Here is a 15,943-nt window from a genome sequence, read left to right as displayed (position 1 = left end):
CATAATGCTACTCAAAGCACCTTGTAAAGTCTCAGCAGTGTTTAACCAGCAAGCATGTCCTCCCCTTTTGGCCAACTAACCAATAAAACATTAGACAATTTATCATTAGACACTGGAGGCTCATGGCTAATTCTCATCTTTAATGTGGCTTTATTGCTTTAAGTTCAACTCTGTGCAACAGCCAATGTCTAACACCATCACTTTGTTGTGTTTTTTTGTTAATCACTGCCTTATCTCTGCCATTATTGCTTTCACTGAGAGAATGATGAGACTGATTACTTAAATTAAATCTTTGTTGTGCAATCTAGTCTTGATGTGTGGAGCTGTAATTTGCACGGTATTATTTCCGTTAGAAGAAATTTTAAGATATCAGTGGTATGAGGTCACATGTTGGTGTCTTGGGGTGTGTATATTCATAGCGGCTATTGCAGAATACCTGCATGACATGGTAATCCCAGAGGCATTAAAAGAGGAATGTGAAATCACCAGTTCTGTGTGTCTGCATGTTGGTTTATGTAGTGGTTTATGCTTCAGAATGCAGGCTGGTCTTTTGTGTTGTCTTTGGCACGTTGTCGTCCGACCGGGGAAACTTCCCACAATGCTTTGATGTGGCCCCTGTTTTTCTGTGACTGGAGTAAACAGTTTTGTTGCCTAGAAACCAGAAAGTGCATTTTCCTTGTATGATGGCGGTATGTATCTGTTTGGAATGAAGCTAAAGAAGCTAAATTCATGGTCTGCATGCACAACGGAAGCTGTAGTGTAGCCACTGTAAAGGAGTTCTGCAGAATGGTATATATTCTCTGTAAGAGAGCAACATTTAAATATGTTTATATGTTAAGGACATTTAGGACACTGGCTTATGATAAATAAAGGACTGAAGTCTTCTGTGTTTCGTGTACTTTACTTTCATGGTTACAACTGCAAGTTTCTGGAATGGTAGAGTACCAAGATTTTATGGTGCAACACACCAAATTGCCTTGTTAATGCATCAGTGCAAACAATTTAAAATTTCAAAACTTCTAAGCAGATAAGTGTGTGTGTGTGTGTGTATGTGTGTGTGTGTGTGTGTGTGTGTGTGTGTTACCCATTTTTAGATTTGTAGACTGATTTTGAGCTCACGTGAAGTGTATTCACTGTATTCACTCTGTCTGCATGTGTGTCTATCCACACTATTTTGTATCAGGCAACATTTGTGCCTGATTATACTGACCTGCTTAACTATAATTCATTTCCCTGAATTACAAGTTTAAAAGTAATTGACAGTAAAACATTGTAATTTACGCTTTGGAAGTGCTGCAGTAGTCACTGAATTGACTCTCTAATGTAACTGAATGAGTCTTATTGTTAATTCTGCCTGTTCTTACTCAGATGACGCCACGGTTTAATGTCCTTCAGACAGCCCACTTAAACACTGCCAATTCCCCAAGCTCCCTGCAGGGGCCTATCTAAGCTTGTTCTTGTCCATGTTCTGCTCGAAATCTGTAAGTGTTCTTATTGCTCAAACACGGCTCTTCCATTTGGTCATGTCTTGAGAATGGCTGCACATTTGAGAGGGAGAATTCATGCTTCTGTGTACCTAGAAACAGTCCAGTCTTTCCCCTGTTGGTACTCCATATAGACAGTTTAAAGAATATTGAATTGCCACACACATTAAGTAAATCATGGTTTCAGTTAACTGCCTGGTGGTTCCCCCATCTCTGGGTGCAGGTTATTCTAATACTATGGTGGCATGAGTGGGGTCATCTGAGTGTTTTTGAGTCTTAGATGTGATCTCAGTTAACCTGGATTTTAAAAAAAAAAGGGTGCACATGTGAATAGGTCATGTACCCAGATTATGTAGAAGTTTCTTTTATTACAGGAGTGCTTATGGAATGAGCAATGAGTTTAAATTGCGCTCATAGGTTGTGGATGCGGGTGGCGTGGGGAAAAACAAACCGTACAAGGAGAAAGGAAACCAAAGTCGAAGAGGTTGAAAGGAGATGCAACAGACTGCTAACGGGTATAAAGTAGCGAGAGAGTGATGGAGAGATGGAAAGATGAGAGGAAAGATGGATGGAGACTGGGGAGCACATGCTCAACACCACAGGGTAAACAAGTTCACCACACCCACCTGCTGGCTTCTCAACCAATCAGAGCACACGTGACCTTATTAAGGGCGTCTGCAAGGATTTAGGGGTGGGAGCCATAGCAGACTACGTGGATGTGGGTGTGAGTTGTGCATGTGTGCCATGCTTGGATTTATTGTATGTAAACAGTGTTTCATATGCTGGCAATTTTTTCTCCATATAAAAATAACATATCCGTAAAGATACATTAACTGTTCAGTATTTTTCTGTGTAACATTTTTAGGGAATTGATAGTTTTCTTAATGTTATTATTGAAGTCTCATTGTGTAATTGCCAACCCTGCTTCCAGCTAATAATAAAAATGTTTCTAAGGTTACAGTTATTTGACTTTGTCGAAGGAGTTCATATTAACTGAACTTGACTAATGTGATGCTTATATCCTGCATTGTTTGCTTAATAGAGGAAGAAAGACACCTATTTCCTTAAGTTCTGTTTTCAGCTTGCACTAGAAGCTAAGGCCTTTTGGTGATTAAAGTTGTAAATTTCACTGCATGAAGATTCGGTTCATATGATTTTGTTTACTTTTAGGCTATTTTTCTTGTCTTTGGTGATTGGGGGCGAGCGGGGGGGGCGGGACCTGAAACAAGGACAGTAAATGCATTCCTACCCTCACCATTGCTTTCTGAGTACTCAGAGGGAAAAAAAAAACAAAAAACAGGGGTGCTGTTTGTGTTCAACACACACTGGTACTCCCTCTAGCGGAATTCTTTAAAAACGACTTTCATGCACTCGTATCTTAGAAATATCTTAGAATCTGTAGCAACTGTCATCACACAGTAAGAGTTGAAGTTTAGCAGTGTGGAATATGAGGAACCGGAAGGTGTGCGTGCGCTATTGTCTCGTCTTTGCTGGCTTTATAACCGTGAGGGACGATGTCATGATTTCAGTCTGAGTACCAGTTCTCAGCCCTTCCTCCCCGTCTGTTTATCGTCTCTCTTGTTGTCGCTGTTGAATCTTTTATTTTATTTTATTTTTTTTAAATACTAAATATTTTCATTACCATCGGGTGTCGGACCCACTATTCCCTGCAGCACTGAGTAACTGACAACTTTGTACTGTGCTTGTGGGTTACGTACGTGCACGTCTGTGTAGCCATGTCGTAAGTCTGGGAATCCACTGTGCTCTCAAAATCCGCTTTTATCATCCAGGCTAATTTCTGCCTGTAATCAGATTACCGCCGGAGAATTTAACGCCTCTCTCCCTCGCGCGCTCCCTCGCGCTGCTCCCCCCCCCCCCCCCGCGCGCCCGGTCTAACGCTCCAGGGCTGCGCGGGGGTCCACATTTCCATCACGTTGAGTTCGTAGTGCGTACCTGACTTTACCCCTCTCTCGCTCTCACTTGGTCGGTGCTCATTTTCTCTCTCTCTCTCTTTGAGCACGGCTCTCCATCTCTCTCTTTTAAAATTTTTTTTGCGTTCGTTTTTCTCGGACTTTGTCCACGGCGACATGTTGCGGAACCAGTGGATTGCTGACTACCTGAGCCACGTAACTCACGGTGGCCACGGTAAGAGCTCATCCCTTCCGCCCCGGTTACCGTGATCCGGCCGCATGATTGACAGCTCTGATGTGGGATTGTTGTGGTCTTGGTGCCAGGACGGTTACCGGACGGAAAGGTGTGATTGGCATGTTGCTGGGCCATGACTGAGCAGATTCGATTTAAATAACCTCTAATCAGTGTCAGAGGGGTGTCCGGTGTATCCTGCCTCTTTTTAACACTATTACACTAATAAAGCAGTTACCTGTTTAACTAATAAAAAAAAAGCTTAATAAATGCTTTATAAACATGCATCATCTATGCATACAGGAGTTGGGGCATAAGTTGGACAATAAACAATATATTTCATATTTATTTGAAAATGTTTATGCGGAGTCAAAGCTGTGTCTTTAGTTTTCTTTTGTAGTTTGTACAGTCACAGTGTACAGTTTTTAATATCAGAACTGCCGTCTTGACAGTTTTACACTCTTTCCGGAATCTGCGCCCTTACATCCCTAAAGATCGTCTCCCACGCACATCACTGGCCTCTTATCTAATACTGTAATTACTTAATACCTCATCTTATGTTAACATCATGTCACCATGACGTTAAAGATTGCAGGAAGTGGGGACTATTATAACAATTATCCTTTCCCCAACACATCCACCTGGATCTTATGTCGTCTCCCTCTCTGCTCCCTCTGCAGAGGGAGAGCTATTTTTCCCCTTGTCCTCCCCTTCCTGTATTTTTAGAAAATCCCTCATTCCAACCCTCTCTAGCCTGTCTTGTTTGTGGCCGGCAGCACCTTAAGATTCTCAGTGGCTTCGGGCCGGGCTGCAAACCTTGCTGTGCTGTCAGCCTGATCGGCTCTGTCCCCCATGCTGGGAGCTAACCCTGGGCACGCTTTCTTTAGGACAGAAACTTCAGCATCCGTGCATTCAGTTGCACATCAGGGTCCCTACAGAACGCATGTTCTAAGTGTTACCTTGTGAATTTTGTTTGGTTGGTCTCTTTTGACTCTTCTGTGATGAGATTGGACAATAAATGAGGAGTGGATCATTTTTCTAATTATGGGCATCAGATTTTTAAGAATTATTGAGAGTAATTTAGGGGACCACAGATGTTCACGCTATGGCAGGCTACTCCCAAGTATATGCACAGTTTGACCCCAGACAAGGTATGCTGTTTTTTGGTTTGTAGTTTGTAAATAGTCCTTTGGCCTAATAAAACATTTTAAAGACAGTAACTGAAGCTGTTGTGTCTACTAGGAGAGATCTTTGATTGCTTAAAATGGTCAGAATTCAGCAGTGGCGCCAGATGTTCTTAGAGTTGTTTTAATTCTGGCATTTTTAGTTTGACTGTCTTCCAGTGGCTCCCACTATAATTTTTATATATATATATATATATATATATATATATATATATATATATATATATATATATATATTTTTTTTTTTTTTTTTTTTTTTTTACATAATCACTTGTGACCTTAGCTTTTTTTTTTTTTTTTTTATCACATTTTGTTTACATTTCAGAATCATTATTTAGCCTGAGAGGAGTCCTTCAGGTTTACTCACTGTATTTCTGAGTTTATAAAAAAAGCCCTAGGAAACACCATCGTTTTGGCTAAATGAACTGATGTGAATGGAAGCCTCTTCATACTAAGCTGATTTCAGAAGACATTGGATAGGGAAGTGTTCATTCAAGCATTGCTGCCATCCCTCCAGACTGGGATGGATGGGTGTTGTCCCCTAGTCTTTTCAATATTGCTTGGTGTATCTCCATTCACAGGGCTCGGACGCGATTCATCAGTTAAAGTTTGCAACCCAACGCTGCTGCAAAAAGGAGCATTAAGGTGTGTGGTGTTTTATCCTGATGCCTGCCCCCCACCTCATGCACACATTCTTCCAAGTCATTTTATGATGTAGCTAGTGAAACCCTGACTACTAACACCCAGGTCAATATGGCAAGCACGTCGTCTGCTGCATTAATGTCAAAGCCTGTGTGCAGCATCTTATTAGCCAAATAGGGGTTTAAATGTTCAGATGGCAAACAGTGCTGGAGAAATCACGCTGTTGGTGGCAAAATGTTTCTAAAGAGCCTGGACTGTTGGTCCTAATCTGGATTATCTCACACAGTATTATCCCTGTTTTATGGATGCTGTATGATGCCTTATCCCAAAGGCACATAAACAATAATTTATTGTAGTGGTGTATCATACTGTTGGGTGTGTGTGTGTGTGTGCTGCCATCCTCAGTGGCTGTCAATGTACAGAACAAAAATAAAGCATTCAGAAATATCCTTCAGAAACACTGAATGGAGATTGAGTGGTGGCATGACTCATCAGGTTCACAAAAGCTTTGTTTTAGTGCAACATTCTGTTGACTAAGTGTACCAGGATGAAGCCAGATTATATTTAGAATGCAAACTGAATAGAGCTCCATCAGTCAAAGTGATGGAGCCTTTCAGAAGCCAGGCTTGCTTTGTGCAGTTATCTGGGCTAACCTCATGTTGTATTTCAATAAGTGTGTTTGTTTCCATAGTGTGGGCTTTACCTCTGGGTTTCTAGCAATGTATGTCACTTGTACTGTGTGGTTGGTCAGGAATTGTCTAGGTATTTAGCTTTTTGATTGGTCTGTTTACAAAGTAGACAAGAGACATACTGCTGTTCTGCAAAATTTCAGTCTTCAGAGTAATAATTTAAATTTGCTTCTTGTAAGAAATACACTTGCAAAGCATTGAGCTGACTACAAAGACAATTCTGTACACCACTCATTATGCATCTGATCTCAGTTAATACTTTAGCAAATGCCCATTATTCATATGTTCATGTGTGTGTACTCTTCCATCACTGTGACCAGAAATCAGACATGCGCATTGTTGCCAAGGTCGTTTTTTTTTCTAAAATGTTTAACCTCTAATCAGACCCTGCTACCAGAAAGATCATCTGCAATGCAGATCGTTTTATATTCTATGAGCAATGAAATGTGAAATCTTGTGTACGGCTCTGTGTCTACTGCAAACGCATGAGAGTCCTGTTTAGGCTGGGTAAGCATGCTGCCATGGTAAAGATCTAACTTGAGTGATGTTGTATTAATAGTTTAGCTGCTAATCTGTTCCTATGGGCAGGCCAAGAGAATATGGAGCCCTCGACACACTATGCTAATTAATCTTAAAATGATGCATAGGAGAACGGGTTTGACACAGCACTCCAAAATGTCTCATCTCCGACTCATGCAGCACCGACACGGCACATTTAGAGTGCATGGTTGCTGGAACTGTAGCTAAAAGTCCTGTTTAAAAAGCTTCTCACTGCAGTACTTATTGTCCCAAACCCACAATTATCAAACGACTGGTGGGGACTTTTTTTTTTTTTTTTTTTAATTATTTATTTATATTGCAATTCCTTTGTTGCCTTAATATAGATTTCCCAAGGATTCTTCCTCTGGAGCTAGCAGTGTGCTGGTTAAGAGTGCCACAGATATTGATGCAAAGCTTCTCACAGTGCTCCCGAAAGGTGAGTGATCAGCTAACTGTTAATCGTTAGTCAAAGGCATTTAGAATGACTTTAGACATGCTCACTAAGCTGTTTTTATAGTTTCAGAGCTAAGGAAGCATTTTGAACAATCAATCAAAAGTGATCAAAAAATGAATAGGTAAGTTTTATCTAACAAGTTGCTGAGCAGCAGTAACTTGTTAGATAAGTCCTCTCCTCCCCTTTCAAAATTTCAGAGTACATACTGACACCAGTTTGACTTAAACGCCTAGTAAGCCCCCATTTTTGCATACAGGAAAGAGAGGATTGCTCGAAGGCTGGAGGGCATAGAGACAGACATACCGTCTACTCTGGTGCCCAGTGTGCAGCTCAGCCCTGGTCTGGTGACTAATCGGCTTCTGGAGGAGGACACCCCCCGCTACACCCGTGCCTCTGACTCCACCGAACCAGGCAAATGTTCTATAGGCAGCAGTTGTAATTATTTTTCATGTGTTGGTACCATTGTTTAGCATGTGTGGTGATGCTAAACTTAAAGTAATGCTTGACCTGTGATGTAGTATTCTGCATAGTATCAAGGTAAAAAAAAGTATTTTCTGAGAAATACTTGTGGTTCCTCAGCTCTCTTTTGCAAAACTCATAAAATTCAGTAGTGAAAAGATGTATAAAATCTTGCAGTTGCACATTTGATGAAATCTTGATTTATTTCCACATGCTTTCTAAACATTTTTTGTGTTATGTCTACCTTGTTTTGCCACAGTGAGGTACTATAGTTGTGATGAGCTGGAGGCTCCAGAGAGGCAGTCATGGGCACGTACACGGCCCGAGCCCCAGGTCGTGCCACAGGCCCCGCCTCCTCTCCATCCTGTCCCAACTGCCAATCCTACAGGCTCTGATCCGGCCAGCCTCGCCTCCAAAGCTGAACGGATCGCTCGCTACAAAGCTGAACGTCGACGGCAGTTATCGGAACGCTACGGGATCCTTCTTGACCAGGATGTGGAGATGGATTACACACCACGATACACGCGAGCACGGCGAGATGCCGACCTGAAGGACAAACGAGCTCCACCTCCGAGGGGGTGTGGCGAGAGAGAGAAGGCCTGGCGAGAGGAGGAAGGGCATGAACGAAGCACTAGCAGGCCGAAATACAGCAGCTCGGGGGTCGGACAGGTTTCCATGTCAACCGGTCCCACCCCTTCTCCTTCCAAGGAGCTGCCGAGCACCCTTGCAGCCCAGGAGAAAGGGCACCAGCGCTTGGAGGCAGAGCGCGAGAGAGAGAGGGCGATGAACCTGGAAAACTGCCGGCGTCCACCAGACAGGAGTCCCAGGCACCGCCCACAGGAAGCTCTGGCCGCCACAGAAACGGTGCCTGCCCAACCAGCGGGGGGTGTTGCTGTGGCAGCAGTGGCCAGCTCCCCACGTACAGCACGGCGTGCCTCCCTGCCCTCCACACGGTACGGCATCTCCCCTGGAGACCTGTTCATAGAACAACAGGCGCAGAACATCCTCAGCCGACAGGGGTGAGTCGACCTCAGTGCTCTGCCTCCTCCTCCTTAACCTAATGGAGTGGTTGTCTTTTAACTATTATAATAGGCTTGTCCAAGACAAAGGCTCAAAGCAAGGTGTGGGCGGTCTTATTCACCAAGGGCCAGTGTTCACGGTCCAACCAGGTAGGAGTATACCTGGTTCCAGTTGTTCAATCAGTCTTCAGTCTGTTGATGAGTTGCGTCAGGTGTCACTCCTGATTGACTGGATTGAAAACCTGCAGCCAGACTGGTCCTCTGCAGATAAGACTGTCTACCCTTGCTGTAAACTAGCAAAAAGTAAGCCAGCATCATGGTGTGAATGATTTAGGCATTATGAACTTGAGTGTATAGGAGTTTAAATAGGTATTTAAAACAGAGCCCCAGAGTTCCTAAAACATTTGTTTTTACCATGTGAAATGTATGAGTGTATGTGGACAGGGTAAGAATCTGTGTCCTCAGTGTGTAAAGACCCTATAATACTAAGCAGAGGTCTAAGTAAACCACATGGTTTTGTCTACCACAACTGGGCTGAAATAACCAATGAATATATTGATAACTGTTTACTGGGAGTTTGGCAGTGGTTGGGAGTTAGTTGGTGGCTCTTACGTGAGGTGAAAACTGTTTTGTCAAATGTTAACATTTTTTGGTCCAATACTACTATAAGTACTGTTATGAAAGGTGTTAACCTTGTTGAAAGTTCAGATGGTGATCTATGCTTCCTTGAAATCAGGCGCACCCATGCAGAATGGTGGGAAACAGTAGGGTTAAAGTTGGAGTTAGCATTAAGGTTAGGGTTAGCGGTGCAGGCAGACGGAAAGGGAAGGAGGATTTGTCTCAATTTCCATTTGACTGAGAGCTGTGGACTGGATCTCATACCAGACCCCAACTGCCATCTCACAGTTTCACCTCAGGGCTTCAACAAAGTTCTAATGTTCTAATATTTAACCCAAATTAAGTGCCTGCCAATAACGTGGTACAGCTTATTCTCTCTATACTATAAAAGATGCGAATTGAACTCTAACCGAAAATAAAATGCAGGGGCCTCATGTGTCACCTGTTAGGATGTCTGTATAACCTGCCCCCTTATTCTATTATGGGAGCTGTTGTCTTCAGCCTATGGCAGCATACAGTCTTGCGTTGTCTCCCCAATAATGATCTTCACACGTTTTTCATTATAATTCATTGCCATGCTTCAGGTGGTCAGCTGAATATTGTAAAATGTAAATGTTCCAAAACTTAAAAATGGCAGATGGTTTAAATGGCTAAAATGCCTTAAAATGCTGCCTGCCAAATGCAAGTCCCAATTACCCTGACCAAAGATGCCCAAAGGTGCAATAAGATTGAAAAGTATATTTTTGTCTTTTGCTACAATGAAAGGAATAAGCTATAAGACAGTCCGAAAGTTATAGTCTGAGGGCGCATATCTGGACCAGATGCACTGATCACAAAGAAGTACAAAATTGAATTCACATAATACTTCAGTAAAACTGAACAATTCCCATTTTTTTTAACTTGTGTGTAAACTTCACCAAAAAACAAAGAGAACCCTCAGCTCAAGCATCCATCGGACGTGAAAGATTGCACAGTTAACATTTCCGGCAGAATCCCTTGGGACCCTCTCTGGTATTTGAGAACTTATTCACTCTGTTAATGCTAAAGCCTGCCCTTATGTGACTGTAGATATATGATGTCGAGCGGCCTTTTTGTGGAGTCAGGGACATGCCAGTCCAGTGAGGTGAAATAAGGTAGTGCAAGGAATGGAGCCGTAGTCGGTGCTTCAGCAAGACATCCCTCCCCTCACTGTGACTAGCTGCATGTTTTATTAGTTCAGTGCTTAAATGCCTCCGAGATGTGCACACACCACTTCATGCTGTTTATCGCCTTATTTATTAAGTTCATGGTGAAGGGACACCCTGCTCTCAAAGGGCCGGGGGGGAAGAGAGGGAGAGAGAGAGAGAGAGAGAATCAGAAACGTTAAAATTGATTCACCCCAGCAGTAGTGTACATCTGCAAGGTTTTAGATATCACACCCTCAGTGGAAGAAAGTGTATTTAACATCAAGAGGTTTTAGACATTTTTAATATGGTGTTATTTATGGTTCCAATGAGTTACTGAAGAAATAGTTAATAATAATATTGTCTCTGTACTACAAGTTAAGTTTAGTAGGCGGTAGTGAACTGTGAACTACTTTGAAAAATTAGATGTAATGGTTTTACTAAGTTCTTAGTGATGGACCAGCAGCCTTAATTTACCTGCTTTGTATGATTTTTTTTTTTTTTTCCTCCCGTTTGATATCACAGTGTAAGAAATAATTAAATGTATAAATATAGCCATATATAGCCATCCTAACTCAAAACAGTGGCAAGCCAGAAATCCTTTCACTTAGTGAGGGTAAGCTAACTTCCAATCACTGCTACAGCAATAACTGACACACATCCTAGGATCACAAGCAAATCCCACTTCAAAACAGTTCCAAGTTCACCCTTGAAACCTCTAAATATTTTTGCTAAAATGTTGTTGTCATGGTTACAGCGCTACAGTTACCACGCTTCTAAGTTGCTATAATTTGGCTGGTGTTCTTTAGCTTGACGTCTCGCTCTCAAAGTGAGTGGTCTCTTCAGAAAGACTTGGATGGTGACACAAACTCACATATCAACTGGCCCTCCAGGTACCTGACTGTGTGACCCCAATGAGTGCTGGGTGTGTGACCCCCTTTGTAAACCAGTCCCTATGGACCTGCTAACTTCATTTCACCCCTTCACTCCTTTGTGTGCATTCAGAGCGGTGTATAGACAAGCATATCTTAGCAGACCTTCCTAACTTATCCTCTTCATCTCATGTGATCTGTATATAACACACGCACACCAAGAACCATAGCTAGTATGTAAGGTCACGGCTTCCTGTTGTCAGAGTTGTTCAGTCAAGCATGCAAATGTATTTGCTCAAACCAACGTCCCAGTTTCCCATAGCCCTAAAAGCAATGTGTTCATATTTAAAAGTTTTGTTTAATTGTGTTTGAGATTTTGTGAATGAGATGTATATTAAAAATATTTTGTAACTTGTGTGAAAAGGAATGGATTTATAGTAAAGGCAAAATCTGAATGTGATCAAACCTTTTTATTTTTGGCTTCAATTAATACAGTTCACTGATTGTGGATCGACGGTACCATAGCTCCACCATCCATGCAGAAAGAGCTGTGTAACTGTCAGTGTGAGATGGAGGGTGTGGTGATTGTCTAATGTAGACTTGTTGTTGTTGTTGGAGAGTGGCTCTGAATATTCATAGCTTGAAATTTGTCAAGTTGTGAAGTAAGGAGGACTATCGTTGACCCTAAACTTAGATTTTAGAGTGCAATCTTTAAACATCTGTTTTTTATGTTTGTACTCCAGAAAACTTCAGAATATAATGGTGACTTTTATAGTGCATATTGTCAACTTTAATTTTAAGGTTTTGACATCTATATTGGGTGAAATTATGAAGGAATTCCTTTTTATTCATAATCCTTTCGTTTTATGGGACCATATGTAATGGGGCAATTCCATATGGAATTGTCATTTTTAATACTTGGTTACAAACATTCCCAATTTGCTTTAGGAGTCTCTCATCTAATAAATCTTTGGTTCTAGCTGAGCAGTTAAAATGTCTTTCTGCTGCTGTCTTCATCAGTAAAGACAAGTTATTTCCACTGGCAGCCATACATTCCTTTCTACCAAATGAGTTGTTAAGCCCTGGATCATGAGCAGTTCCAATTCTTTAATCCACATTTTCCTAATTCAGTCTCCCTGGAACATGATAATCCATCTGTCAATTAATTTTGGTCCTACACTTCTTTGCACTATCGAGCAAACGCCTACATGGCCTTTTTAGTTTTCACTTTTACAGTGTTTAAAATGATGGCTGTTGTTTCTCTATCATAGTCTTTCACAAATCTAGATGTCCAGTCCTGGATAATGGTCTGTTTTGCCTTCATGAATGAAGGTGTTCTTTGGTTATGCCCTGCTGTCGTTTTCAAGGTCAGGTTTATTTGTTGTTTGGCTCTGTCTGCCTATTCATGTGGATTAACTTTTTGATGGACTGCTTTGTCATGGACACCTTTGTTCCTCATTTTGAGAGGCCAGATGCATCTTAAAGCAGTTCCATGCAGGATGTAATTAATGATGTAATCACAGTATTAATTACCCATATTCACCCAATATAAAGGTAAAAACTCTTGAATTAAAGCTGCAATTTAACCTCATAGTGAACATTTTATTTTAAATCTAATGTGCTGCATTGTAGAACCAAAACAGCTCTGCAAAGTCATCTAGTTATAGTTTGCGGTGGCTGAATGGATGGTAAACCTAGTTCTGATGTGTGCAGACAGGTAAATTGTATTCTGCAGGTTAGGTTTTAAGGAATTGGGGTTACTGTAGTATACAGGTCTTGCTCTTGGTATGATTATTCCTGTAATGGTCTTTAATAATGACACATTTTCTAGTGAAAATTGCACTTGGTTGAACTAATATTGGCTCAACTAATGTTTTATGGTGAAGTTTTCTTTCAAAATGTTTTTTTGTTTGTTTGTTTTTCCCCTGGAGCTTTCAAATTTTGAATTAAATGAATGCTAATATTTCTCTTTCCTCTCATGAAGAATACGAGTGAAGGAGAGGCGAGCAAGGGAGAGCATCTTAGGACGTGCATCTGATTTAGGGTCAGATGCCTCCTCTATCAGACGCCACCCTACAGATACTCCTCCGTACTCAGTCCCTCACCTTGAAGCCACAAGCCAGCTACGTACACGGAGTGCTGAACCTCCACTCCAACAGCAGAATCTGAACATGGAGTCCCTACGTTACCATCGAGCACAGAGTGCTGAGCATCCACAATACCAATGGACTGAGAGTACAGGATCACCTGGATATCCATGTACAGCAGGAGAACCTCAGAACTACCAAGGCGCACTAAATCTGGATCCTGTAAACTATGACCGAGGGCTTGGGGTACATAGAGCCATGGGTCATCAACCAGACTATAGGCAAACTCAGCCACCTTCACCCAGGTTCAGTGACATTCAACAACCCACTCAAACATATGGACCTCCCTATGGTACTGAGTACAGGGATATTCAGAAACCCTGGCCTCACGCAAGAGATGCCAAAGAACATGAATTGAGATATGAGGACACCCACCAACTAATTTCTGTGAGCAGTGCCACACACCCACCTGCCCAACAACCTCCACTTAAATGTGAGCGTGCACTGTATGTGTCTCCACCATCTAGACAACCTCAGCAGTTTGTTTTAGGGTATTCTCAGGGCCAGCCCCCAGCTTATGGACCTACTGATGTTGCACCACTTGCCTATGCTCATGCTCCCTACCCTGCTCATTCCTATCAAACAAGCCATACATCTGCACCTCCCAATGGGAATATTGCTCAGCCTTTGCCTGAACCACCAAAAATGCTTGCAGCCAATGAGCCTGCAGACACAGCTGTGTCTAGCTTGGAGGGTGTAGAAAGCAGGCGAAGAGCCAGCCCTGGTCATATTGCACCAGTTCCGAGGGAGGGCCGAGCAGCATCCAGGGCCATTCCACCCCCAGAAGGCCTGCTGAGGAGCAGAAAGGCTGTGTTGCCCTCTGAAATCCGACGTAGGCAGAGGAGTGTAGATGGCAGCCTGCGGAGGTGTACTGAGGGAGATCTGGATGGTCAGAGAAGCAGGGAGACCTGGCAATTGGAGGACGAAGAGGGAAGAGGGCAGGTAAATAAGGGAGCAGGCAGAGGAAGAAGCAGGGTCAGAAGCTTGGAGCCAAAAGAAGGGCATGATGAAAGGAGAGCCATTCAGTTAGGGGAGCAAGGAGGTAAAAGGGAAAAGGGGATTAGCCACTCGCAGGAAAGAGCAGGTCAAGATGTTCCAAGAATCATCCAGTCACAAGAAAGTGAAGGACATGATGGAAAGAAGAGCATGATGGGAGAAACGTTTGGCCATGGCCACAGAAGGGTGAACCAGTTAGAAGAGAGAGAGAGATGGGATGGCAGTAAAATTAGCAGGTTAGATGAAGTTCAGCAACATGAAGGACACTCTGTTTGGAGGACTGGGCAGTCTGGCAGTGAGGAATGGTTGTATAGGGATGATGGGGGAGTTATACAAATTGAAGAAACAGAGATGCAAGTTGAAAACAGGATCAGTCAGTCAAGTGTATCACATGGCAGAGATGATAAAGGGATTCGTCAGATGGAGGTCAAAAGTGGACAGATTGGACAGACTACAAAGGAGTCGAGTGAGATGGCACAGAAGCAGTGCAGGAATCTATTTGAGTTGGCTGAAGAAAGTGCAAACGTTCAAAAGTTTGTTCAAAAGGAACTGTCAGAGGGTAATGGTAGGCGAAGAAGGATTAGCCAGTCAGAGGATGGCAATGGGCATGTTAGGCGCAGAAGGATAAGCCAATCAGAGGATGATTGGAAAGAACGTAGGGTACGTAGAATCTACCAGTCAGATGGTGAAGTCGGTTCAATTGGCCAGCCAAGTAATCAAGTGGAGGGAAATGATGGGGGGAAAAAGCAGAATCTGGATTTGTTGGAAGCCATGGATACCACACCCCCGCAGCAGCAGCAGACCAATGAGCCATCTCCATACCAGCGACTGGCAGAAGCAGGTGGTTACTTACAAAAAGGCTCGTCCTTCCCTCAGGCACGACACAGAGGAAATCGGGATGGAGGCGACCTCAAACCAAAAATACGGATCCGCTCCATGTCAGACATTGGAGTGTCCCACCCGTCTGTAGCATTACAGAGTTTTGAGAAATCTTCTAGTCGTGAGGCTCTTATGGGACTAGGGCTGGGACTTCATACCAGAGAGACTGCAACTGCCAATGGTGAAGTGCCAGCCTTGGATACAAGAGTTTCTGTGGCAAAGCTCAGACATTCCTACCTGGAGAGTACCCTTGGTCGCAGGCCTGAACTGTATGTGGGCGAGCCATGAATCTTAACATCCACTAATCTTTTTAATATAGAGACTGTGGTTCATGCTGTGCTTGTGCTGGTGATTGACATTGCCAGAAAGAAATGTTAACTAGCTTGTGCTGGTGATTTTAATATTGTCAGAAGAAATTACTAAGGATATACTAATTAAGACCTCCACAAACAGAATTGGTTATTAACCAACATTTTATTTCTGTTATTGTTGTCAAGCTGTGGTATGTCCTGAAATGTATAATTAAATTGGTATGCTTTTTAATAGGCTGTTATAACGTTTAACCTAAATCCCATCTTGCTTTATTCTCGCTTTTATAACTTGATTTCTGAATTAATCTGCAGTATGAGATACTGAAGATTCATAAAATCCTGTG

General features: G+C 42.5%; 1 protein-coding gene across 11 annotated transcripts in view; it reads left to right on the top strand.

Annotated features, from left to right (window-relative positions):
- Nucleotides 1–15,943, top strand: part of svilb (supervillin b) — a 42,092-nt gene that overhangs the window by 5,023 nt on the left and 21,126 nt on the right. For 4 of the 11 annotated variants that reach the window (XM_027025047.3, XM_081723671.1, XM_027025046.3 and 1 more), the window contains exons 1-8: nt 3,437–3,629; nt 5,392–5,455; nt 7,026–7,117; nt 7,199–7,256; nt 7,392–7,546; nt 7,854–8,613; nt 11,204–11,287; nt 13,251–15,557. In XM_027025047.3, coding sequence (XP_026880848.3) covers nt 3,572–3,629; nt 5,392–5,455; nt 7,026–7,117; nt 7,199–7,256; nt 7,392–7,546; nt 7,854–8,613; nt 11,204–11,287; nt 13,251–15,557 — 3,578 coding nt within the window. In that variant the 5' untranslated portion in view covers nt 3,437–3,571. Of the gene's footprint in view, nt 1–3,436; nt 3,630–5,391; nt 5,456–7,025; nt 7,118–7,198; nt 7,257–7,391; nt 7,547–7,853; nt 8,614–11,203; nt 11,288–13,250; nt 15,558–15,943 lie in introns of those variants that run through there. The other 7 variants (XM_081723674.1, XM_027025050.3, XM_027025051.3 and 4 more) reach the window with 6 other exon arrangements.

The sequence above is a fragment of the Electrophorus electricus genome, chromosome 11 (assembly GCF_041902795.1).
Source record: "Electrophorus electricus isolate QZ-2024a chromosome 11, ASM4190279v1, whole genome shotgun sequence".
In the NCBI taxonomy this organism is placed as follows: domain Eukaryota; kingdom Metazoa; phylum Chordata; class Actinopteri; order Gymnotiformes; family Gymnotidae; genus Electrophorus; species Electrophorus electricus.
This window is presented reverse-complemented; position numbering and strand designations above follow the sequence as displayed.